General features: G+C 49.8%; 3 protein-coding genes across 3 annotated transcripts in view; 1 reads left to right on the top strand and 2 right to left on the bottom strand.

The window, feature by feature from the left end:
* Window positions 1-4,659, top strand: part of FRYL (FRY like transcription coactivator) — a gene marked incomplete at its 5' end in the record, with an annotated part of 94,051 nt that extends 89,392 nt beyond the window's left edge. The window contains 4 exons of the mRNA XM_084266690.1: window positions 565-582; window positions 1,526-1,636; window positions 2,864-3,060; window positions 3,445-4,659. Of these exons, the coding sequence (XP_084122816.1) occupies window positions 565-582; window positions 1,526-1,636; window positions 2,864-3,060; window positions 3,445-3,703 (585 nt within the window). The 3' untranslated portion in view covers window positions 3,704-4,659. The remainder of the gene's footprint in view (window positions 1-564; window positions 583-1,525; window positions 1,637-2,863; window positions 3,061-3,444) is intronic.
* Window positions 4,660-11,274: 6,615 nt separating this feature from the next.
* ZAR1 (zygote arrest 1) lies at window positions 11,275-12,685 on the bottom strand (the record flags this gene model as incomplete). The annotated part of the gene is made up of 4 exons (XM_084266721.1): window positions 11,831-12,685; window positions 11,658-11,750; window positions 11,506-11,580; window positions 11,275-11,418 (listed from the first exon to the last, which is right to left on the bottom strand). Exons 1-4 carry the CDS (start codon window positions 12,674-12,676, stop codon window positions 11,275-11,277), a joined length of 1,158 nt encoding a protein of 385 aa, XP_084122847.1. The 5' UTR covers window positions 12,677-12,685.
* A 573-nt stretch (window positions 12,686-13,258) lies between these two features.
* On the bottom strand, window positions 13,259-15,607 carry SLC10A4 (solute carrier family 10 member 4; the record flags this gene model as incomplete). The annotated part of the gene is made up of 3 exons (XM_084266609.1): window positions 13,259-13,873; window positions 14,626-14,836; window positions 15,222-15,607. The coding sequence occupies 3 exons, from the start codon at window positions 15,605-15,607 to the stop codon at window positions 13,358-13,360; spliced, it is 1,113 nt and encodes a 370-aa protein (XP_084122735.1). The 3' UTR covers window positions 13,259-13,357.
* Window positions 15,608-23,993: the final 8,386 nt, after the last annotated feature.

Genomic DNA, 23,993 nt, shown 5'->3' with positions numbered 1-23,993 from the left:
AACTGTCCCAGTCCCGTCTCACATGTTCTATGACAATTTCTCTCCCTGTCCCTCTTTCCCAAATGTTTTTCTGAAGTAGCTTGTAAAACCCAATTGACAACTTAGCTTAGCACAACCAAGAATTTTCTAAACTGATTCAGAATCTAAACATTACATCTCAAATTTTAAAAGGCATTATTATTGCTTAGACTGCAGTGGTACAGAACAAGTAAAAAGTGTGGCACAGATGTTGAGCCCTACGTGTCTTTGATTCCCTTAAATTTGCATACCTGTAAGACTACATACAGAATGTGTAAAGACTAGGCAGGGCTATAGGTGAAGTATGTTATTCATGTTGTGTTACAAAGCAAATGTTCTCATTTAGTTCTGGCAACAAGTAACTTCACTTCTAATTCAGTCTGTTAATTTTCTCCATTCAGGATATATTTGAAGCATGTTACTTGTATTTCTTCCTCCATTTTATCTGGGACATCTTTTTACCCTAATTAAAATTATTTCCTACACTAATTCTTTATCTTTTTTTCTTTCTTTGTATTTTTGTGACCTGCTCATCTTCTTGCTTAGCAAATGGAAATTCTAGCAGTAAGTGATGGTTCTTGATTTATCAAATGCTTAACCATGCCAGTTGCTAAACTGGTCTCCATCTGTCTTGTCCATTTATGACATAGTGATGTCTTGTCATAGACTATTACAAAAATGCTGTGTGCTTCAATTTCGCATCATCTAACCCATCAAACTGTTGGTCCTTTGTAGATAATATGATCCTGTAGTTAGTAGAGCATTATAGATTATTCCATTAGCTATAGCTTTTATGTCTGTATGTAAAGCAGTATTAACACTGTCTGCACTTTGACTTGTGTTTCAGACCCATAAAAATGGAAGCAAGACAGTGCATCAGCTAATGCTGCTCTTTCATTTCCTTAAGAATGTATCATGTGGTATTTGCTAAAACAGAGTTAGAGCTACCTTTTATTAAGGAAAAATTACTCTTGCCTCCAAGAATGGAATAATTCTCCTCTTACTCCATCAGGCAGTTGTAAGCTAAGGGCCAGGATATATACTGCACTTACATGTTTATATTAATGGTGATGAAAGATTCCAAGGTACCAACCACAACTGCTTCTTTTCGATATTAGATCTTGAATTTTAAAAGGTAAAATATCAACAGTAAATTATCTATGAAACTCTGTCTTGGAACAGGACATTTCAAAATGTCTTTTGAGTAACTTTACATCCCGCCCCACCCCTCCTCTTGGAAATGTAACTTTTTGTGGAAAAGTAAACTTTAAACTGACAGGAGAGAGGCTGCCTGTAACTCTGAGAGTGAAGCTTTCATCTGCTTTTCATCAGCTTCCTGCTACCTTAGCTTCTAAATCTAAATCTTTCTGGCGTTTTTTTCAGTAACCAAATAGCTACATTTAATTTTGCACATTCTGTACTGAAGAAGTTGTCATTTATCAGTTCTTGTATTGGGCAGTAAATGTTTTGTGCTTCCTGAATATAATAACGTCATTTATTTCTGTAGGAGCTGGAGTTGTGTCGGAGGCTTTACAAGTTGCATTTCCAGTTGCTCCTTCTGTTCCAAGCCTATTGCAAACTCATCAGCCAAGTAAAAACAATCAAAAAAGAAGCAGAGGTAATGCAGACCATGCCATTCAGCTGTTAATTGTTGACATTTTAAAGCCAAGCCATTTAAAATACATTTCAGCAGCACTGTCATCAGTGGGACATCTTTTTAGAAACTGAAGGAGGGTACCAGCTGTTTTATAGCCAATTAATAAAAGTGAGAAGTAGACCTCGTAAGAATTTTCTGAGCTGTTCAATTATCTCTGTTGATTTTTTGTACAGCTTGAAAGCTTTTAAACAGACAGGAATGCAGGGAGTCTGGTGATGAGGACTTTAAATATTTCAGTAGCGCTCCTGGTGTATTGTAATCAAGCTACAATCAAGGCACACCAACTCCAATCAACAGACCTCTGTGATGAGGCCCCTTTCTGTCACCCCAGTGGTTCCTATCGCAAACACCATCTGATTTATATAGCTGTGTCACTTCAGCCACCATTCAATTACTCTGCAGCCTTAGTCCATACCCTAAGTGCTGTCCTAGACAGCTTATCCCTGATTTTTAGCTGTACTAACTTCAGAAGTAAAATGTATCCTTCAGCTGTGCACATCAGTGATGTTAATTGATTTAATCTGAATGCATTATGTTATTAGTAATGTCATCTGAAAGTTCGTCCCTGGGTCTGTAGTGTAATAAATAGAGGTAGCAGGGAAAAAAATATGCCTGGTCTTGCTTGATATTGTATGAAAAAGCGGAGAGAAAGTCTCTGGGGTTTGAGTAGCTTAGGAAAAAAAGATGGATGTTCCTCACTTAGATCTCCAGAGTTTTGTAGAGGCTGCAAGTAAACGAGTTCATTTCTGTCAGGGGAATGTTGTGGAAGCTCAGCATCACACCAGTCCTGCTTCTTGCCTAAGTTAGTCTGATGTAGAATCATGTTCTGAGCAATTCCTTGTCTTTTACTCATACACTGGAGCTAAAGCCAAAGGTAGTTATTAGATACGCCGCTGGGTTAGTTGTCTTCCAGACTTTTGCTTTGGTTTTAAGTTGTCCCTTGTAATAACACAAATGCTGCTGTATCTTTCCAAAGTGTTTAGTTCTTTTTGTCACTGTAATTGTTATGAAGTGATGTGGGGAGAAAAGAAATGCATTTTTGGAAACAAATTTTAAAAGAACTAAGGTGGAAACCTGATTGGGGAAAGCCCTGACACACACACCCTTGGGCCATTAAATTAACTGTGTATTTAAGCAGCTGCAGCAAATCTTTGACTGTACTTTTTCTGCTTCTCATGTTTGTTTTAGGTCATAAACATGTCTGAAGAACTGGCCCTTTTGGAGAGCTGTCTGAAAGAGGCTGAGGCCGCATCTGACAGTGGCATCGAAGAAACGGAGATCGCAGAGGCTTCCCAAGCCAGCACAGAGACAGCGATCCACTCTCTCATTGAGACCCTGAGGAACAAGGAGTTCGTGGCAGCTGTAGCACAGGTCAAGGCTTTCAGGCAAGTGCCTAAGGATTGTGATTTCAGACTCAAGTTTGGTAATGGGCCTTTTTAATTTAAAGATGGGGATAGGCACTATTCCAGGTATTTCTCAGCTCCTGCCAGATGTCCTTATTGAAGTGGGCAAGAACTCTTGCTTCATTACAGGTTGCTTAGACTGATTTTGCAACTACCAAAAAAAAAAAAAAAAGGCTCTTCTAGCAGTAGTTGTTCCTTAGAATTTATTTCTGGGAAAAAGTGCTGTTAACTACCAGGACTCTATGGAAGAAACATCTCTCTTGTGTTCTCCTATATCTTCTGTTCAAATGTCTGTTTAAAGAACAAGAATATTTAAACATTTAGATTATTTTTTAAAATGTTTAAATTCAAATTGTTTATTTACAGATCTATTTGGCCCCACGACATCTTTGGCAGTTCTGAAGATGACCCAGTTCAGACGTTGCTGCACATCTATTTCCGTCACCAGACGCTTGGTCAGACTGGTAGCTTCGCAGTGGTGGGCTCCAACCAAGACATGTCTGAGGCCAGCTCAAAGCTGATGGAACTTAATCTAGAAATTCGAGAGTCTCTACGCATGGTGCAATCCTATCAGCTGCTGGGGAAAATCAAACCAGGAATAAATCTCGTGAGCACTGGATTCTGAACAGCTGTCATTTAGAAAAGAACTAATGATGAAGACACTTCAGACTATTATTGAGCACCTTTCATTAAAAAAAAACAGACAAAAAAAAGGAAAAAAACCCCACAAACCAACCTGCAGCAATCCTGACAACCACCAGTTTCATTACAGCAAGGAATTGTTTCATCAGAAGTAAAAATCTGAAAATTGAAGCCAACATCTTACTTGACTTCTCTTTCTACACAGTACCTGTGTGGCAGTAATATTTTTTTATTAAATACATGTATAAAACCCACATGAAAGGAAAAGGGCTTAAACGTAATGCATACACATGCACTATTTTCTGTTGTAAAGAACTATAAATAGTGTTTGCAGTAACAGCCTCTAAAGGTTGAACCGATATCGCAGGTGGGATGAGGCTAAAATCACGGCTGGTTTATTTTGGCTGAAGACCTGCAAGGCTTCCTGGCTTTCCAGCAGTAGTAGATATAACCATTGACTAATACCTAATGAGACACTTTGCAATGTCATGAAGAATGTGTGGTCAAACAGAAGTAGAATGACTTACGACTGCAAAGAGCGTTGACTTCTCAATGTTTTACTTGCTTTTGTTGTCTGTAACGAGGAGATGACGTGTGTGAGTTCGGATGCCTGGCTATGTGACACTTGTTTTTTGAAAGTATGGATGATTGTGAAATAAGGTCTCAGAGCATGCTTCAAAGAGCTGCAAGATTATTTTTGAAGAAATTTTATTTTATTAGATCTAATCCTCATAGTGTGTAAATGTTAGGACATTTAATAATATTTTAAACTGGGATTTCCCAGTGTTTCTAAAAGAAATAATATATCTGTTAACTTTATTGGAATGCTGCTCAGTTCTCTGATCAGTGCTTATGTTACAAATATTGACAACAACTAACCAAAAAGTAGCTGCCTGCAGAGACTTTAAAATGTATATTAAAGATATATGCTGCCCATCAGCAATTCTCATTAGAAGTTAACTTATTTTATTCTGTATATATTCTAGAAACTGTATAGTGCAAAACCAGTATTTTTCTTGTAAATCTGTGCAATGCACTGTTAAGGCAGTAGGTGTATAAAGCTATGAGGGGAAGGGGTGGGGGGGGTTCTTCCTGTCGGTAGTCACATACATTACTTGCAGTCTGAGTAGCCTGCAGGGTTCAGAGAGGTTGAATGCACATTACATGCATCTTCATGACTCAAGCCTAAGGATTTGGGAATATACAGAAAAAGAGACTGACTACCAAAACATGCAAACAGGCAATATGCTCATAGTTCAGTGTCAAAGTCTGTAGCATAAAACAAACTGGATTCTGTTGAAACCAATAGCATTTTGTAAAAAAAAAAAAAAAGGAAAAAAAAAAAGACCCAAAAAAAAGAAGAAAGAAGAAAAAAAGAATGTAGTCCCATGATTCCTGTGATTTGAAAGGAACACCCAGTATTTTTATACACATCTCTTACCCACTGTGATTTATTTTTTTTTTAATGGGCTCTAATTCCAGAGTTTAGAATGTAGAATTGAAATTCTTAGCTCTGCCTTTTTGGGGAAACTGGACCCCACTAGAAATGTAATTACGCTCAAATGCATTAACTGAAGGCACTGTGCACGCTGTTGGACTGCTGACAGTAGTTCTGTTATCCTAACAAGCTCTGTAACTGGTCAAGGCACATCCATATTCACTGTATTTTTTTTCTCTGTCCCTGATAAAATTGAATTATTTTGATGGTTTTGTGGTACTGTAGATGGTATTCTTAATTATTTAATAAGTATTTACCGGGGATAAGTAGTTTTATTTAGTGGCGCATTACACTTTTATTTACATCATCTTTTACCAGCTTTTTTTGTAAAAATAAAAGCCATTGTATCTGTCACTTTGTGTATTTTTACAAGCTCATGTTTAAGTAATTTGGCTAACCAGACCAAACACTGACAACAGAGCCCTGGGTGCCCTAAAATCATGGGGTTTTTTTTCCTTTTAGTGACCTGTCAGCATTTTCCTTATTCTGAAGCTGGTAAAGGCTCTCATGCAACTCCAACACTGATTTATAAACGTAATTCCTTGTTATATCTCTTACTCCCTTTATGATGGCTAGTGGAACCTGCCCTGTGGAGCAGAGTCACACCAGCTGCCTGTCTTTGAGAAGCTTTTCCGAAATTACTCAAAGTAATACCATTCTCAACTCCTGTGTAAACCATCACCCTGCGTTACCTGGTGCCAGGTCTGTGCCAAATCTGAAGCTACACTGAAGCTGTCTAGAAACCAGCACAGCATCAGCCCCCTTCTGCAAGATGCAGCAAATACAGCACTGACCCAGCTAACTCATGTAAATCTCTTCACAAAAGAGCTGAACAGGGCAAGTTCAAGACCTCTTTGAAGAAGTGGCCATATGAGGACTGTGTTCCTTTCTGCTTTGCATAATCCCTGAAGTCAATGACAGAGGTCATGAGTAGCTTTCCTTCCTTCCTTCCACAGAGTCTAGGACCCAATGCCTGTGATGCACTGTGTACACTGTGAAGGACATGTCAGAGCAGTAAGGGGGGAAGGCTACAGAGCTGTACTTCAGCATCAAGCAGTGAAAGTAACTGTTGAATATCTTTACGTAAGGGGAATGACACGTAGAGTTACTGCAGAACTGAGGAGTGCTGCAGGATGAAGCAAAGCTTTAATACTGCTGCCCACTGCGCTCCACACCTCAAAACCTTGCAGCAGCTGATGGAAGCAGGGACAGCTCTTTGGTGCTACCTGCTGTTTGGAGCCTTCATCAGCTGCTCGTTTGGGCCAGGAGCTGTTAAAGCTCTGAGGGGCTGGGCTTCTCCTACACTTTGTCCAACAGAACCAACTGCTGCTTTGGCTAGAGTTAGCAGGCTGACACCTCAGAGTGGTCCTGAGTGTCACTCAGGACTTTTACTGATGATAAATGCCTGAGTCACCACATTCACAGCGAGTACTCCTCAAAGCAATGCTTGCAAGGACATCTTGTATAAACAGGAAGCAGCAACTCACAGCAGCCTGTGTGACTTCACACTGACACAGCACAGAGCTTAGGTGCTGACACTTACTATGAGGTGCACGTACTTGTCACAGGGAGTCTCCCACACCACATCCACTGGGAATAGGCTGCAGCTGTTAGAACAGGGAAGGCAAACAGGAACACATAACTGAAGAACACCCTTAGAGGAAAATGTGCTCAGAAATAAAAAGGGCATGTTGACAGCCACAAGCTGAGGTAGATTATGAGTAGATGTCTGCACTGAGGGCCTCAGGCTGGAGACACACCACTGCTTCTTGCTGGAAGGACAGGTGAGTGCAAGACACACTCATCCACTGCCCAGCTGCAGTTACACTTTCACATTTAACTTCCTGTGAAAGCAAGATGGTGAGACCAGGGCTATGTCCTGTCACTGTGACACAGGGGATAAAACACTTCAGATGGAAGCACAAAGTAAAACTACCCCATTGTGGGGGTGGTGGGTCTCCTTGTTCCCAGAATGCCTCACTGCTCCAAGAATGAGCAGAGCACAAGTAACTACAATGACTTGGCAATAAACCTGTACCATGGCATTAAGCCTTAGTTACTGCAGCTGGTTCAAGGGACATGTTAAAGCAGGATTCTACAGCAAGGGGAGTTAAACTTACAGAACTGGCACTCACCACCCCTCTCAGCAGCCATTTGTTGATACAAGAGACAGCTTGCCTACCCTGCCATGCCCTGGCTTCCAGTCAGAAATGCAAGATCACTTAGCACAGAAGTTGATCCCCTTTAGAGTGGTCTCAGGTAAACTGGATACAGGTGTAGGCAAGTTTGTTATAGTCAAGGTTTATCAGTGTTTCCAAACAGAAGCTGCCTCAGTGCAAAGCCTTTTGCAGAACTGTTATCTCAGAATCACAAGGTTGGAAGAGAGCTTTGAAGATCATCAAGCCCAACTATTCCCATCCTATGCTAAACCATATCCCTGATTATCTCACCTATCCTTTTTTTTAACACATCCAGGGAAGGTGACTCAACCCCCTCCCTGACAACTCTTTCAGTAAAAATTTTTTTCTAATATCCAATCTAAACCTGCCCTGGCACAGCTTCATGCAATTTCCCCTTGTCCTATCACCTGTCACCTGGCTGAAGAGACCATTGCCCACCTCTCTACAACCTCCCTTCAGGTAGTTGTAGGTGATAAGGTCTCTCAGCCTCCTCTTCTCCAGGCTAAACATCCCCAGCTCCCTCAGCCGTTCCTCGTATGATTTGCCCTCCAGCCCCTTCACCAGCCTGGTTGCCCTTCTCTGGACTTGCTCAAGGACCTCAATCTCCTTCTTGTGGTGAGAAGCCCAGAACTGGACACATTACTCAAGGTGTGGCCTCACCAATGCAGAGTACAGGGGCACAATTACCTCTCTGGACCTACTGGCCACAGTTTTTGATACAAGACAGGATGCCACTGGCCTTCTTGGCTGCCCTGGCACACTGCTGACTCATATTCAGCCTGCAGTCAACCAACACCCCCAGGTCCCTCTCTGCCAGACAGCTCCCCAGCCAGTCTCCCCCAAGCCAGTAACGCTGCATGGGGTTGTTGTGTCCCATGTGCAGCACTCTGCACTTGGCCTTGTTAAACTTCATCCCATTGGTCTCAGCCCATGGGTCCAGTCTGTTCAGATCCCTCTGAAGAGCCTCCCTACCCTCAGGCAGATCAACACTTCCTCCCAGCTTAGTGCCATCTGCAAACTTACTGAGGGAGCATCCAATCCCTTCATCAAGGTCATTGATGAAGATGTTGAACAAGACTGGACCCAAGACTGAGCCCTGGGGGATGCCACTCATGACCGGCCTCCAGCTGGATTTGGTTCCATTCACCACCACCCTTTGGGCCCAGCCATCCAGCCAGGTTTTAACCCAGCTGAGGGTCCACCTATCAAGGCCAGTGGCAGCCAGTTTCTCAGTCAGAATGCTGTGAGAAACCATATCAAAGGCTTTCCTGAAGTCCAGGTAGACACATCCACAGCCTTCCCCTTGTCCATTAAGCGGGTCACCTTGTCATAGAAGGTGATCAGGTTAGTTTGACAGGATCTACCTTTTGTAAACCCATGTTGGCTCAGCCTGATCCCCTGGCCATCACACATGTGCTGCATGACAGCTCCCAAGATGACTCTCTCCATGATCTTCCCCAGGACTGAGGTCAGACTGACAGGCCTGTAGTTCCCCGGATCCTCCTTCCAACCCTTGTTATATATGGGGGTAACATCTGCCAGCCTCCAGTCGAGTGGAACTTCCCCAGTCTGCCAGGATTTCTGGTAGATGATGGAAAGGGGTTTGGCCAGCACATCTGCCAACTCTCTCAGCACCCTCAGGTGAAACCCATCAGTCCCCATTGACTTGTTAGGGTCTAACTGGCCAAGTAGACCACTAATCATTTCCTCCTTAACCATGGGAATTTTGCTATTCCTCCCCTCTCTGTCAGCCAGATCCTGAGGATGAATACTCAGGGAATAACCATCTTTACTACTATAGACTGAGGTAAAGAAGGAATTAAGGACCTCAGCCTTGTCCTTATTCCTTGTCCCTTATGTTCCCTCAGCATCCAATAAAGGCTGGAGATTCTCCTTGATCTTACTTACTGTTAACGTACCTATAGAAGGACTTTTTATCTTTTACAGAACTGGCCAGTCTGAGTTCCAGTTCAGCTTTAGCCCTTCTGACTTTCTGCCTACATGATCTCACTGAATTCCTATAGTCAGCCCAAGACACCTGCCCCTTCTTCCAAAGGTCGTATTTTCCCTCTTTTCCCAAAGATCTTCCTGGATGTCCCTACTCAGCCAAGCTGGCTTCCTTCCTCACCGACTCCTCTTCCAACAGACTGGGACAGCCTGTTCTTATGCTGCCAAGATTTCCTTCTTGAGGAGCAACCAACCCTCTTGGGCTCATCTGTCCTCAAGGGCTGCCTCCCATGGAATCTTATTGAGCAGCTTCCTAAACAGACCAAAGTTGGCCCTATAGAAGTCTAAGGTGCTTGTTCTGGCGTCTCCCTTTCTTACTTCTCCCAGTACTAAGAATTCTATCAGCTCATGACCACTAAGGCCCAGGTGCCCTCCAACCTTTACATCCCCCACTAGGCCTTCTCTGTTTACAAACAGCAAGTCCAGCAGGGCACCTTCCCTGGTGGGTTCACTCACCAGCTGGGTCAGGAAGTTGTCTTCCAAACACTCCAGGAATCTGCTAGACTGCTTCCTCCCTGCTGTATTGTACCTCCAGGAGACATCCGGTACATTGAAGTCCCCAATAAGGACGAGGGCTGGTGATTGTGAGACTTCTCACAGTTGTTTAAAAACCAACTCATCAGCTTCCTCATCCTGGCCAGGTGGTCTATAGCAGACTCCCATCACTGTATCTCCCTGGTTTCGTTTTCCTCTGATCTTTACCCAGAGACACTCAACCCTTTCATCACCATACTCCAGCTCTAGGCAGTCAAAACATTCTCTAACATACAGGGCTACCCCACCTCCTCTCCTACCCAGCCTGTAACACCTGTAGAGTTATGTGCAGTTTCAAAATTAAGTTTTAGTATTCGTAGAGAATGATTTTCTCCAAGGTTACCCAATTCCTTGGCTACAAGGTAGACTAGTAGTGCATAGGTCTCACTAGCTTGTGGACCTGCTCAGATCATGATGCTGTAGCCCCAGGAAAGTGTTACAAGCTGGTTCTAAGGGAGCCTTCCTACAGAGGCCATTACCACCACCAGCACCAATAAGCCTCAGAGAGCATCCCCTGAGAGTAACCATGCTCATTATTTCATTACTACCAAGCACCAGAAGTACAACATGTAGTTGCAAACCCAGTCTTGGAAGGGTACAGGAGTTTGACCCCTCCCTGACACCAGACAGCTACACTGTAACTCAAACCCTCCCACATGGAAGCCACCGGCTCTTCATGCATCACCTGCAGGTACAAGAGAAAGCCAGGCAGATGCAGTGTCATACTCCAAGCCTTTGAGGCGTCACTTCTCTGGATAACCTTGTTGAAGCAAAGATGGGCAACTCCTTTAGCAAGAGACTGTAACATCAGTCACTCCCTTCCCCAGCAGTCTACAAGAACACCAGCTCAGCTAAATGCAGACTAACTGTACCAGTAGAAGTCACCTAGTTTTTACATAACTTTCCTCAATCATTTTGTAGTGATCAGCAGGTGCAGAAGGCTTCCCATATAGAGGTGTGTGCAGTAAGTGAGTATTAAGTGTTCTCTTAACGAATGATGCTTTACTACCTACTGCAGATGTCAACTTGATGCTGACCTTAGGTGCGTGATAGCAACAAACATTCTTTCCCACCTGAGATGCCTCATCCTGAGTCAAGCCCATCACAAGCTTACAAACCATTATTCGTAGGCTCTTCCCCTGTGCAAGCTGCCCTGGGAGCTGAGCACAAAGCCACACGTGAGTGTGCTTTGCAATACTTTTATTGGCACGCTTTCCTAGCTGCGCCGCCCTCGGTACCTTCAAACAACCGCCACCAAACATAAAAGCCTGCTCTACTCGCAGCTTCCAGAACAACCCCGAACAAAAGAACACCAAAAAACCACCCCCATCCCTCTCAGATGATGTACTTGAAGCTGAACGTGCTATCGCAGGAGAGGCGCTTCCCCTTGCACCTCCCACAGAGGTCCTGGCGGTGGGGCCTCTTGGGATCCACGTGGCGCATCTTCACGGGGCAGGTGCACCTGGTCTGCTTGCAGCTCTGCGGGAGAAGGCGGCTGTCGGCGGGCGCGGCGCGGGGCCGGCGCGGGGCCGGGCGGGGCGGTGCGGGGCGCCCGGGGTGCCTTACCTGGCAGGTGATGTCCTCCACGCGGTACGGGTTGTAGGACTTCTGGCAGGTCCGGCAGAACTGCCGGAAATACACCTGCGGGGCGGGCAGGAGGTCAGCGGGGGTGGCGGCGGGCGGGGGGACCGGGGAGAGCCGAACCGAGCCGAGCCTACCTTGTTGGTGCCCTGGACGCACCAGACGTAGGCACTCTCCCAGCGGATGTTGCAGTCCTTGCAGTGGTAGTAGCCGTACTTCTGCTCCAGGAACTGCCGGGGACAACCGTTACTCGACGGGCCAGGCGCCTCCCGGGCCAGCCCGTCCACGCTCCCCCGCGGCCGCCTCTCACCTGGAAGCGCAGGCGGGTCTTGCCCGCCGCTGTCTCCTGCTTCTGCGGGGCGGCCGGAGGCTCTACCTGCGCCGTTGTTGCTGCCGTCGCCACCGCCCCCTCCTCCCGGCTCTCCTCCGGCTCCGGCCCCGCCGCAGGCGGCTCGGGAGTGGCGGGCAGACGCTGCTCCAGCGGCTCGGCCGCTCGCTGCCCCAGCGGCTCGGCCTCGCTCTCGGAGGGCTTCTCCCAGCTCTCCCGCACAGCGGCCGCCTCCGCTTCCCGCTGCTCTCGCAGCGCGGCCGGCTCCTCTTCGACGACCGCCGCCGCCTCCTCCTGCTGCTGCTGTTGCGGCCGCTGCTCCAGCTCCGGCTGCTCCAGGAAAGCGGTGAGTCTGCGGGACGCCATGGGCGAGTAGACGGCGATAGTGCGGGGGAAGCGCACGGCGCGGGTGCTGGTGGTGGCGGGGCTGCCCTGCTCCTGCTCCGGCTCCGGCTCCCGCTCCGCCTCGCGGGGCCGCGACCCGGCGGGGGTGCCGGGGCGGCGGCGCAGCAGCGTGCGGGGCCCGAGCGAGCACTGCACCGAGGCGTCCTGCCGCGGGTTCACCTGGATGCCCACCTCCTTGGTGTTGGCCTTGCGGAGCCGCGGCGTGAGGTTGGGGTTGACCTGAGAGAGGATGGCCTTCAGCTGGGCACGTTGGTAGTTGTCGAAGTACTCGGCGGCGGCTGCCTCCCCGTAGCCCGAGAAGTAGCCACTGCCCCGCGGCCGCCAGCCACCCGCTGTTCCCCCCTTGCCCTTGGGCGGCGGGTAGCGGTAGGAGTAGGGGTGGTAAGCGGTATACAGGTAGCTCTCCATCGCCTCTTCCGCCATCACACCGGACCCGGGATAAGTGCGGAGGGACCGCCTTAAATACCCCCGGGGCGGGACCGGCGCCGAGCTGCCCCCGCCCCCGACGGGCCGGCTGTGGAGGCCCGTTCCCATCCCCGCCGGGTCGAGGCCTCGGGCGGGGCATCCCCCAGCGCTCCCCCCCGCCCTCCCTCCCCTGGCACGGCTTCCCCAGTGAAACAGACAGCGCGACCCTTATTTGCCCCCCACGGGAGTAACCAGCGGGGAACACGGGTTTGGTTGAGCTTTGCCATGTATTTGCGGTGAGAACAACGAGCACGATGCTTTTACAGCGGGTGGGAGGCATGGAGGTAACGCGCGCGCAAGGTGGTTGCCCCGCTCAGCTGCTGGCACCGCGCCGCTTTGGCTTGGCCTCTGCAAACGCTGGTCTCCTTCCCAGCAGCCATTCCTGCTGCGCCTGGCGGGCAGGAGCCTCCTTGCGCCGAGATGTACAGTCACTGGTCTGCGTCACTTTGTTTTTAAAATCTTTTTCATATGTATCTTTGAGGAAATACAACTGTCACAGTAACAAACACACATCACCTTGCACAATGGGAGCGGCTGGAGAGATGATGGAGGCTGGGCAGCTCTGCTTGCACAGCGGTGAGCACAGCCCCGGCCTGGCTGCAAGCACAACACACATCACACAACCCCAGGTGTCACCTCCTAAAGCGCTGTCTGCGTCGGCTCCATCTGAACCGAGTTGTGCTCCCCTGCGGTCACTGTACCATATGAGGTATCGCCCACCTCCTCTTCCTTCAGTTTCTTGTAGGAAATATCCGTGTCTTCCTCTTCACCGAGCGTGTCTTGTTTGTAGCCGTCTCTCCCATACACCTTGTATACCAGCACAAAGAGTCCTGCTTCTGCTGACTGAAAAAGCGCATAAAGCAAGGGAAACATGTACATGCTCCCAATGAGCTCCGGGGGGAAGGTGAGTTTCAGGATGGCGGTGCAGAGCTGGACGTTTTGGCACCCTGTTTCCAACGACACTGTTCTCCTGCAGTGTGGGGGCATCTTAAAGACTGTAGCTAAGCCGTATCCCAAGGCATACCCTGCCAGAGGCATCAGCACTGCAATAGCGTAGACAGATGCAGGAATGTGTGCCATCAGATCTGGGCCCAGCATGGTCCCAGTCAGGATGAACAGGATCACCAGAGTCACCAAGAGGGACCACAGGGAGATCTGGCAACAGATACAGACATCAACAGACAACACAGGGGTTATTAGTTTAAAAGGATAAGCATAGAAGGTAGGAGCTTGACAGACAGTCTAAGCTGCAAACTGTAGCTGCGTTGTCTTTCCCAGGTTTGCTCCTGGCTCGGGACTTTGGTGGTGTTCGGTCATACCTTGGGAAAGGAAGGAGCTGAGATACTCTCTATCATTTTGCTTTGGGGTGACTTGGTGGGAAACTAGAGAGCCAGGGCTTGTGCCTCGCTTTTCCTTTCATAATTAAGCTAATTTGTTTGTATCTTTTAAGGAAGTGTTGTCGTGCATGTGGGCTGGTTTTGCCAAGCAACCCCTGGGTGCCGTGGGAGCAGGAAGAGAGGCTCTGCCCCAGGGCCCGGGCTGCCTCCCCAGGGTGCAGCACTGCACTGGCAGCCGTGTGCTGGGGAGGTGGGGGGGCTGCCCTTCCCGTGCTTTCCATTTTGTGTCTAGACTGGAAGACTGGAAGTCTTGACGTTTATCCCCATGTTTTATGTCAGGACTGGAAGTCGGTCCATTCCTATAGGTATTCCTATAGGTATATTCCTATAGGTATTCCTTACATACCTCAGTATCGGAATATGCCTTTGTGAAGCTACCATTGGCTAGGCAGGTGATGGTTACCACTGGCAGACATCCTCCCTCCCCCCGTCCGTCCAGCCCCGGCCCCCGCGCCGTTCCCGGGCATCCCCCGCAGCTCGCACAGCCTCCGTCCCCGGTGCCGTGCCTACCTTAACCAGCAGGTCGGCGGCGCGGGGGTGCCGGTATCGGATGAGCACCCCCAGGCCGATGGGCAGCAGGGTGCTGCCCAGGGTCAGGCTCACCGCCCCTAGAGGCAGCAGCTGCACCAGGGCCGTGTTGATCCAGTGGCGGCTGTAGATCCAGAGGCAGAGGGGCATCAGGAAGAGGGCCAGCAGCGTGGAGGAGGCCGTCATGATAATGCTGCGCCGGGGGAACCAGAGAGACACCGGGTCACCGCCCGGCCGGCCGGGGGGCTGCCTCGGGAAGCCGCGAGCCCCGCGGGAAAGGGCTCTGCAGCCGGCCGAGGTGCGTCTTATGGCAAGAGCCCCCCTCCCCGCCCGACCGGGGCGCGAGTGGGCTTTTTAGGCTTCTTAGGGAGAGGGACAGAAGACGCGTCTCGGGCCCGTGCAAGACCCACCCGCCCCGGGAGAGGCAGCGGCGCAGCGCAGGGGGTTTCCTGCCGTGCCGTGCCGTGCCCGTCCCTCCCGGCCCCACCTCCTGTAGGTGCCCAGCAAACCCTCCCCACGTCCCGGGTCCGCCGCAGCTCCCTGGCCGGCTGATGGCGAGGAGGGAGCGGGGCGCCTACCTGAGGTTCATGTCCCCGTCGACGAGCACCGACATGAGGTTGGAGAGATTGCCCCCGGGGCAGCAGCCGCACAGCAGCACGGCCACGGCCGCCACCTCGTCCAGGGCGAAGATGAGGGCGAGGAGGAAGGCCAGCAGCGGCATGGCCACGAACTGCCCCAGCAGCGCCAGCAGCAGCCCCACGGGCCGCCGCAGCTGCTGGCCGAGCTGCCCCAGCTCCACGGCGCAGCCCAGCCCCAGCATGGTCACACAGAGCGCCAGCCCCACCAACACGCTCAAGCCCTGGCTGAGGGAGCGGTCCCCGAAAGCTTCGCCGTCCCCCGCCAGCGACCCGCCGTCGGGGACATCGATCCCCGCCGCCGTCGGTGGTTGCGCGGATCCGGCCATGAGGTGCACGGCCCCCGGGAGCCGCCGGCTCCCCGCCGAGCCCTGGAGGCGGGAGCGGGCGGCGGGGGCACCCGGGGGCGTCAGCGCGGGATGCGGAGCCGGCTCGCCCTGGCGGCCCGCGTTGCCCGCATCCCGGCCCGGCTCAGCCCGGCTGGGCGCTGCTGATGCGCCGCGCTCCGTCCCTGCCGCCGTCTGTCTGCTGCGGGCGCCGCCCGCGCGTCCCGGACCCACGCGGGGCCACCCCCGGCGTGGGCGGTGTCTCGCTGCCGCCTCGACGGCGGGCAGCGCCCGCCCGGCAGCGCCGCCCGGCCCTGGCGGGGGGAAGCGCAGGCGGCGGCGGGGGCTCATGGCCGGGCTCCCGACCTGCCCCCCCGCCCACGCCGTCTCGCCGGTGCCAGCCCCCCGGCAGCCCACCTCTGGAGCTGGTACGGCCGCCTGCATCTTCCCGAGGGCCGGGGCAGGACGCGGCGCTTCCGGCACGGGCACTGCGGGGTCGGGGGACTTAGGTCGGTATCGGCACCAAAAGGGCAATCGGCGGCGCAGTGTCGGCACCCCGGTGTGGGTGGGCAGCGCAGAGGAGGACTGGTGCTCATCCCTCCTCCGCCAGCACCGCCGGCTGCTGCAAAAGCTGAGGCAACGGGTGAGGAAGGACGAAAACCTCTTCCAGGAGTTACCCGGGAGGGACTTCTTGCTGCTTGTGGGGTCCCAGAAGTTTGTAAAGAGAGGTGATACCTTTATAGGGCAGTCTAAGGAGGTGGAGAAGGCAGACAAGCTTGCAAGCATAGACGTTTGCAAACCAGGGCAAGAAATGTAGTCTGTCTCCCAAAAAAATCACATTTGAGAGCGATTGCAGTGTTGTCAGACAAAAACGTGCTTAAAACATTTACGTTTCCCCTGTTTTATATTTGCCATTTAATAGTCGTGTTTCACCCTGTTCCTTCAGAAGTGAAATGCTGTGTGGGATGCCAGGATGAGTGCACAAGGGCAGGAGGCACTGATGATTTCTACTCAAATCCTGGGGCAGCCTAAAATTTTACCGAATTAACTTTTAAAGACAGTTGCTGTTGGATGGGGCTTAAGGCAAGGAGCCGGTCAGGGTGGCTCCCCTAGGCTCTCTCCTTAAATGCAGTGCATCCTCCTTGAGCTGCAACCCAAGATGCTCCACATGCAACAGAGCAGCAGGCTCAGGGGGGGAGCCCTGGGACAGCCCCTGGAGATGCTGCATGCTGAGACAGATACCCAGGAGCGGGGATGTGACGCAGTGGCTGCAAACCCTCTAAATCCTCTGGGTTAAAGAGGAAAAGACACAGAGACACAGACAGTAGAGGTGCCAGGCGCACAAAGTAGGATGTCCATCCTGGTCCTGGAGTAGAAATTATTGGTGACTCAACAGAAGAACAGACTATTTGCTTATAAATTGCCTTTAACTCTTACTTGGGGTGCAGGCAACACAAGAAGTGCAAGTAGTACCTAGTGACAAAATCCTGAAGGCAACTTTGCCGAAATGATGCCAAGTTTAATATTGTTCTGCCTGTGTTTGTTTCCTTGTCATTAGATGGAGGAGAGCACAGGGAAGATGAGTCATCAGAGCTGAACAACCAAATAGGATCCAGACAGCTTTAGTTCGTTCATATTTTTGGGTTCTGTGTACTTCTAGGCTAGGGGAGGTGGAGCCTGGTCAGCTCTCTGAGCCAGCAGTGTCCTCTCAACTTCATTTGCAGGTCTGTATGTGCTGAGCAGTGCTGGCAGCGCATTTATTGTGCTTCTGTAAAGTCTTACCACTGCCATACTGTATCCCATCCTTCATGCAGCTAGTATCTGGCTTCCCAGCACGCAGGCCTTTGACTTATCATGCCTTCCCCACTTGTAAGTAGTGCCCGCACAGTTCCCCTGCAGCGGGACCAAGACGGGGTCACGGTGAGCGAGCCCAGGCTGGGGCAGAGCACAAGGCGGCCGCTTATCGAGCAGGTGTGAAGGGCACAGGCTGGGCCGCCTGTTTTATCTCTGAGTAGCAATCCCAAAGCTCTCCAGTGGAACAGGAAGATATTTCTGTGTCATAATGTCTAACATGCTGTGTAGACAGTTAGAGGAGGAGTTCAGTAAACCTAGGGTACAGTGAAGCAGATGTGTCCTGTTTCAGAGCCCACCCAGTCATCGCAAACTTCAGTTTCAAGGGCCAACAAACTACAGGGTTTCCAACAGGGCATCATGTTGTGAGTGCATCATAAGGAGTCAAGAATTCCTGAGGCTTCTTAAAATTTTGTCAGCTGGAATTCACACTTGACTCTTGGTTTAAACGAGAGCCGTGCTGCTGACTCCAGGGAAAGCCAAATCTGAACCTCATTAATTGTCCATCCAGCGGGTACCGTCACTGCGGGTGGCACCTGGCATATCGTCACATCCAGCGAGTGGAGTGAAGAAATGTTGTGTCTGCTGCTGAGCATGGTTCTTGTCTCTTTAACTTGCTGCAGGCTTTCCCGATATGTCATCGTTAAAGCGCAGTCTGGAGTCTGGAGCGATGCTAAGTAGTTTTGCAGCATCTGGCTGTGAGGCAGCCGGCTCACACGTAGCACACACCACGATGTATCTGAATCAATGGCTAATTCCTTCTTTGTTGTCCTTTGTGGAGAGCGGGAGAACAGATACTCCCTGCCCTGCTATTACTGGAAGCAACAGATTGACTATCTGAGTATAAAAAGATTTGGCAAATAAAAGCAATCGTACATCATTCTCAAATTATTCCTTGTTAGTCCTTCTGTTGAAAAATGGGTGAGAGGGTAAGAAAGAGAGAGAGCAAGAAGATGGAGGAGAGGACTCATTGAAATACAGGCTTCTTGTAATTTGTAGCTGATAAATAACATTGCCTTACGTTACTCCTAGGAGGGGTTTGATTTCCACAGGAGAGCACCTGTCCTACAGACAGTCTGGAGCAGCAGAAGTCCTTGGAAGGGCTAGGAATTCTCTTTGCTCTTTTGTAATGGGAATTTTTGTGCCTCACCTCTATTTAACTAGAGACAAAGATGAAAAATGGAGGACAGGCTTGTAAGGAACAGTGAAAGTGCTGTAAGCAAAGCAACCTTACTGCTGGTGCAGCTGGTGACTGCTCCAGAGTGTTGTGTGGAGATGTGGTTTGAATCTCTTGCTTCTCCTGCCAGAGACTAAAAGCATCTGGCACAGCCCAGTATTAATACAAAATTGAAATTGGTGCATGTGTGCAATGAGGTCCCTTCAGTGTCCCCCGAGGGAAGTTGCTGTGGGTGCTGTGTGGAATTTGGGGTGATGAGAGGAGGTGTGCGCAGCCGTTATGCCTGTTGCTCTGCGGGCTTTGGAGCCTCGGGCAAGAGGGTTTGTTTGCAAGCCCGGAGCAGGTTAGGGATGAGGCGGGCACAGGTAAATCATAGTCTTGGACTTGGAAGCCTAAATCCCGACCCGTTGCTCTTCGTGTGTGTGCATTCTGTGTTTACAAGCACAGCGACGGCGTGGCCAGAGAAAGCCAAGGGCGGGCACCGCCTCTTCTCCTGCTCTTCCCATTGCAGCTCAGGCTTCATTTCAGCTCCCGGCTCCTCCCACCCCACCTCGTTATGTGCTGGGCCGGGTCTGCGGGAAGCGGCCGAGCTGGGCTGCTGCGGGATGGCGTCACCCGCCCCTTTGCCTGTCGGCACGTCCGTGCAGGCTGATTTGTGGAGCTGTGCTGGGCGTTTGCAGAGAGAAGAGGTCTCCCGAGAAGAGTCCCGAGGGATGGAAAGCTTTCGCTCAGCACCCTTAAGTGGCGGTGCCGCTAAAGAGGCTGCGGTGATAGTGATGCTCAGGTGAGACCTAGCAGAGTAGTTTCTCCTCTTCATGGGACATGTACTCCCTTTGTTTCTCCTTTACTTGCTGTGCACCTGCGTTATGGATGGAAGTGAAAATGCAGTTTAAGGCTTAACAGGACAGTAATAATTTTCCTTGGGCAGCGGGGGGAAATAGTCTTTGCTGCTGTTGTCTTTGATTAAAATAAGCCTTAGGGTGTATCACGTGGTCCCTTTTACAGGCAGTTTAGGGTAAACCTGTGGTAAAGCCCATGAAACATATATGCCCGTTCTTATCTGTAACTTACCTCCAGAACAGTTATTCTTGTAGCCTAGGAGAGTTAGGAATTGGAGCAGAATTGTGCAGAGATACGGGAGATTTTGTTTGCTCTTCCGTGGTTGTCTTTGTGCTGGGGAGCACATGTCAGCTGGTCCTTTACCGAACTAGGTCCCTCCCCCACGCCTGGCTCTCAGGAGCAGCAGCAGCACAAGGTAGGACTGTGCTCCTTTTGCCATCCCCGGCCGGCAGCCCACCTTCCCTCAGCCAGTGCCCAGCGACTGTGAGATCTGAACAGACATAGTTCAGGTTTCTTTCATTGTGTATCATTTGGGAGCTGATTCCCCAAACAGGCAAGAAAATATGTTTTTGGAATAAAATGAAGCATTGAGACCTGTGCCATCGAATTGTGTCTAAGAAACCTTCCCAGCCAGGCACAGGTAGAGGCTGCCTCTGTGAGGATGTGCTGCTCGACTGATGTTGCTCCTGCCCTGAACCACTTGTATTTTCAGAGAGTGCGTCTGGGCTGTGTAGGTGGAGAACACCAAGAGCTGTGGGTCTCTGGTTAGTTCATTGCTCCCACAGCTGTCTGTAGTGCAGGAGGGCTGGGTCAGACCTGCCTTCCCTGCCTCCAGGCTTCTCTGCTACTCTTCAACATGACACTCAGCCCCATCGCAGCCCTGTCCCACCTTGCACCAAGCTTACTTTCCTTCAACCACTCAGTCCCCAAAATAATCAGCATCTTTTACCCCATGACCAGTGGCGTTGACTTGACCCATGGCTTGAATTTCAGGGTGGGGAAAATTAGATATGTGTCTCTTCGTCCCCTCTTTGGTGGGAATCGTCACCATGTCCCTGTCATCTCCTCTACAGGCAGGATCCCGCCTAATCATCCTTCCCTCCCCCTTGGCCCTGGGTGGCAAAGGCATCCAGTCACCCTCATTCTCCTCCCTCCTCCTCCTGCTCCAAGCTGTGCCTGCCTCTCCTCTTCCCTGCTGCTTTTGTGATTTCTCTGTTCACGGGCGTCCTGCCCCCTTCCCCTTCGGATTCCCCCTCCAAATTCTGCCTCTTTCAGCCCATACATTAACACCCCACATTTATGCTTCCCCTGGGCAAAGTGCTCTGTGGCTCACAGCCTCTGGGATTTTATTAAATTGAAGTGGTGTGGAAGGGAAACAGCACAAAGCCTCATTACTCAGCTGCGCTGACTCCTTTGTGTCCCTCCTACCTCTTCGGTCTCTCTGAGCAGCTGGGGATGGATCCTTTCACTGGAATTAGCAGTCAAGGGCAGAAATGATTATAATAAATGCCCCCTCCCCCCATGATACTTGGTGTTACCTCCCCCTCCCCCCCGTTTATTTTTTAAGGTGTCTGAAGACCATTAATCAGGAAGCGAGTGCATCACGACTCGGGTCACAGTGTTCCAATAATTCATAGCTAGAACTCAGCGTTCGAGGCTGCGTGATCTGCCTCTCAAGAACAAGGGGATGAGATCTCTTGCCAACCATCCCATTAGAAAAAGGCTTCTGGCCCATGATGGGAGATGAAATCAGGGGATCACTGAAGAATAATTTTGTAAATTGATTGCTGACAGTCATTTGTAGAGGCAGTTGTACCCCTACAACTGTAAAATAATTACCAGCAGCAGTTTTTTCTTGAAACGATTCAATGTCTCTGTGTGAGATACCTTTACCCAAATTCAACCAGGAAACACTCCTGCCTCAGGTACCCTTCCCTTTTGTTGCCATCTGATCTTTTTCTGGATTTGGAGTATTATCAGGATTCAGATGAAATTCATAATAAGATAAATGACCTGATGACTAATGCATGGCTGGGTCCAGAAGAGCCAAAATTAGCATCCTGCCCAGCCAGGCAGGGCCGGGGGGTGAGGTGAGGCTGCCCCCGAAGGCACTGCCTTCGCTTTCAGAGTCGGGCGGCGTTCTGGACTGCGGGCAGAGGTCTCGCTTCACTCGGGCTCTCGCAGGCAGATGCTCTCAGTCGTACTTTAAAGACAGGCACTGCAGCCGGATTCACCACCCCCCCCAGCCCCGAGAGTGCTGCAATCAGCATCTGCGGGAGCAGGGGGAAGGCGCAGGGGGAACCTGACGGCTCACAAAAGCTGGGATGTGGTGGGGCTTTGGGATGCACGTGCAGTTGCAGACCTGGATCCATCTGTGTTTAGTGGCTTCTGTTGCCCACTGAGGCTCCCAGCCCCCTCTCAGTTTCCTATGCAGGAACCAGGTCAGGGGCAGGGACGTAAATCAAGGGAGGTAATGCAGAAGCCCATCACAGAAATGTGGTTGTGTGCCTATAAAAGCTGTATGTATGCTAAGGCTGTATGGTCCCACAGAACAGCCCAAATGTTAGGAAATGCAGAAGTAAATTTAATAATACCTACAGCATAATTTGCTTTAGAGAGTATTCATTTAATTGGAACAAAGACACCCCAAAGACAAATTACATCCCTCTCCTGCCAAAGCTTTCTTCATATTAAAATGATGTTAGCAGCGAGCCCCGTGGGGAAGATAAGAGTAGATAGCATCAATATTCTGTCTTGGGTTACGCAAAAAAAACCCCCTTTGTGCTCAGGTGTCACTTGTATCACTGCATCTAAGGTGCCCAGAGGTGGACTAAGGCTGTTTTGTGTTAGAAACTGTAAAAACATATTACAAAAATGCTTCTTGTCCTGCTGCCAATTTTTTACTGAATAATAAAAACGAGTATCAGTAATGCTGATCAACAAATAAGCAAGTCTTTCAGAACAGGTGCACCATTACCTAAATTAAATCTCAAGCTGCCCACAGAGAAATCTCAGACAAACAGGAAGGAATAAATCTCAAACGTAATAGGAATCTCTTAGTATTTGTCTTAGGTAATGTTGCATGTGAATCCCAAGAAAATAGCCTTGGCACATGGTGGTAGGTGCACTTGCAAAACCCAGAAGTAGGATGTGTTTTAATAACCTCAGGAATCTTATGAATTTGCTGAAGCTGAGGAAAATGTACTGTAGGTTTTCTATACCTGTGCATTTTCAAGGAAGATGAAAGCATGAATATCAGTTGTCAAGACCTTTTTGGGGTCCAGAAGCAGAAATACTGGGTAGGGAGTCAGGAGGATATCTCTTCCTGCCTGAGATGCAACTCTGCCATTAGTTGGAAGTCTCTTTTTTCTGAGGTCTCATCTTTACCAATAATTCTCATAAATTACAGTGTTGAAAAAAATGTCACAAAATGGCTTGAGTGTGGATAGTTGGCCTTATGGTGAAGGGGTGGGGGTCTGGTTTATGTGCTGTAGGTGAAGCTCCTGGAAAACTTGGCTGTGGTCTCCAATCATTCGCACACAGAGCAGGTTGGTAGTCATGGGAAAAGAGCCTTTTCTGTGCTAGTGGAGAGTAAGTGAACCTAAAATTTAGAGATTGAAGTAGGCAAGTTTGGAGGAGGAAGAGGGTGTTTGGTTTGAATGGGAAGGGTGTTGGCTGAGGTGCAGACCAACTCACCATCACTTGTTAATTTTTGGATACAGGTGGGAGGTGATGTCAGTGGGGTGCAGCTACTGCTGTGTGCAGGCGTTGGATTGAATATACCAGGAGCTGGCTGAAATCCTGGTGTCTGCATTGAACAGGAGGCTGGGTGAGAGTTATAGCCTGCAGCTGACTTTAGAAGGAAAAATCAGTTTTACAGTAAACCCAAAGCTACATATAAATTTAATCTACTATAATCTTTCATTAACCTTTGTCCTTCTATGCAGTCTCTAAAGTGTGCCAACTTTGAAATGAAATTCAATCCCAATTCAGTTTAAAACTTGACTTTCATTCTTTTATTTTTTAGCTAAAGACCTAACCAAATCTGCCACAACTTTGTGAGCAAAAGCCATGTCTTTCAGGAAACAAAACGTTAATTAGGCATTTCTGCCCTCTCTGCCTGCAGCAGCCACTACAGATCCCCAGCCTGGGAGGTACGTTCGGCTGCTTTAGGGTATAAGCAATTAGAGAGAAAGGAATAGATGAAAGGAGCTTTGGAGCTCACTGCAGGGTGAGCTGCAGCTGCTGACTTTGCTTTGGGGAGGCACAGCGGGACCAGGTGACCCCACCATGCTCCTCCTGGCTTCCAGTTACCCTGTTCTCTGGTACCTTGCCAGAGTGCTTTTTGTCCTCTGCTGTGACACCCACTGGTATTGATAACTTCACGTCTCTGTGGTGTAACTGCACTTGTGGTTGTAGCTGCTGGCAGCATGTCAGGGACCAGGGATCTGGCCGAGCTGTAAACATCAGGAGAGGTTCACAGCCCAGAACTGAAGTCTGCAGCCTGAACTGCTTGTGAGG

This window comes from Gallinula chloropus (assembly GCF_964237585.1).
Source record: "Gallinula chloropus genome assembly, chromosome: 7".
NCBI classification, from domain to species: domain Eukaryota; kingdom Metazoa; phylum Chordata; class Aves; order Gruiformes; family Rallidae; genus Gallinula; species Gallinula chloropus.
The sequence above is the reverse complement of the archived record's forward strand: the minus strand, read 5'-3'. Positions and strand labels throughout refer to the sequence as shown.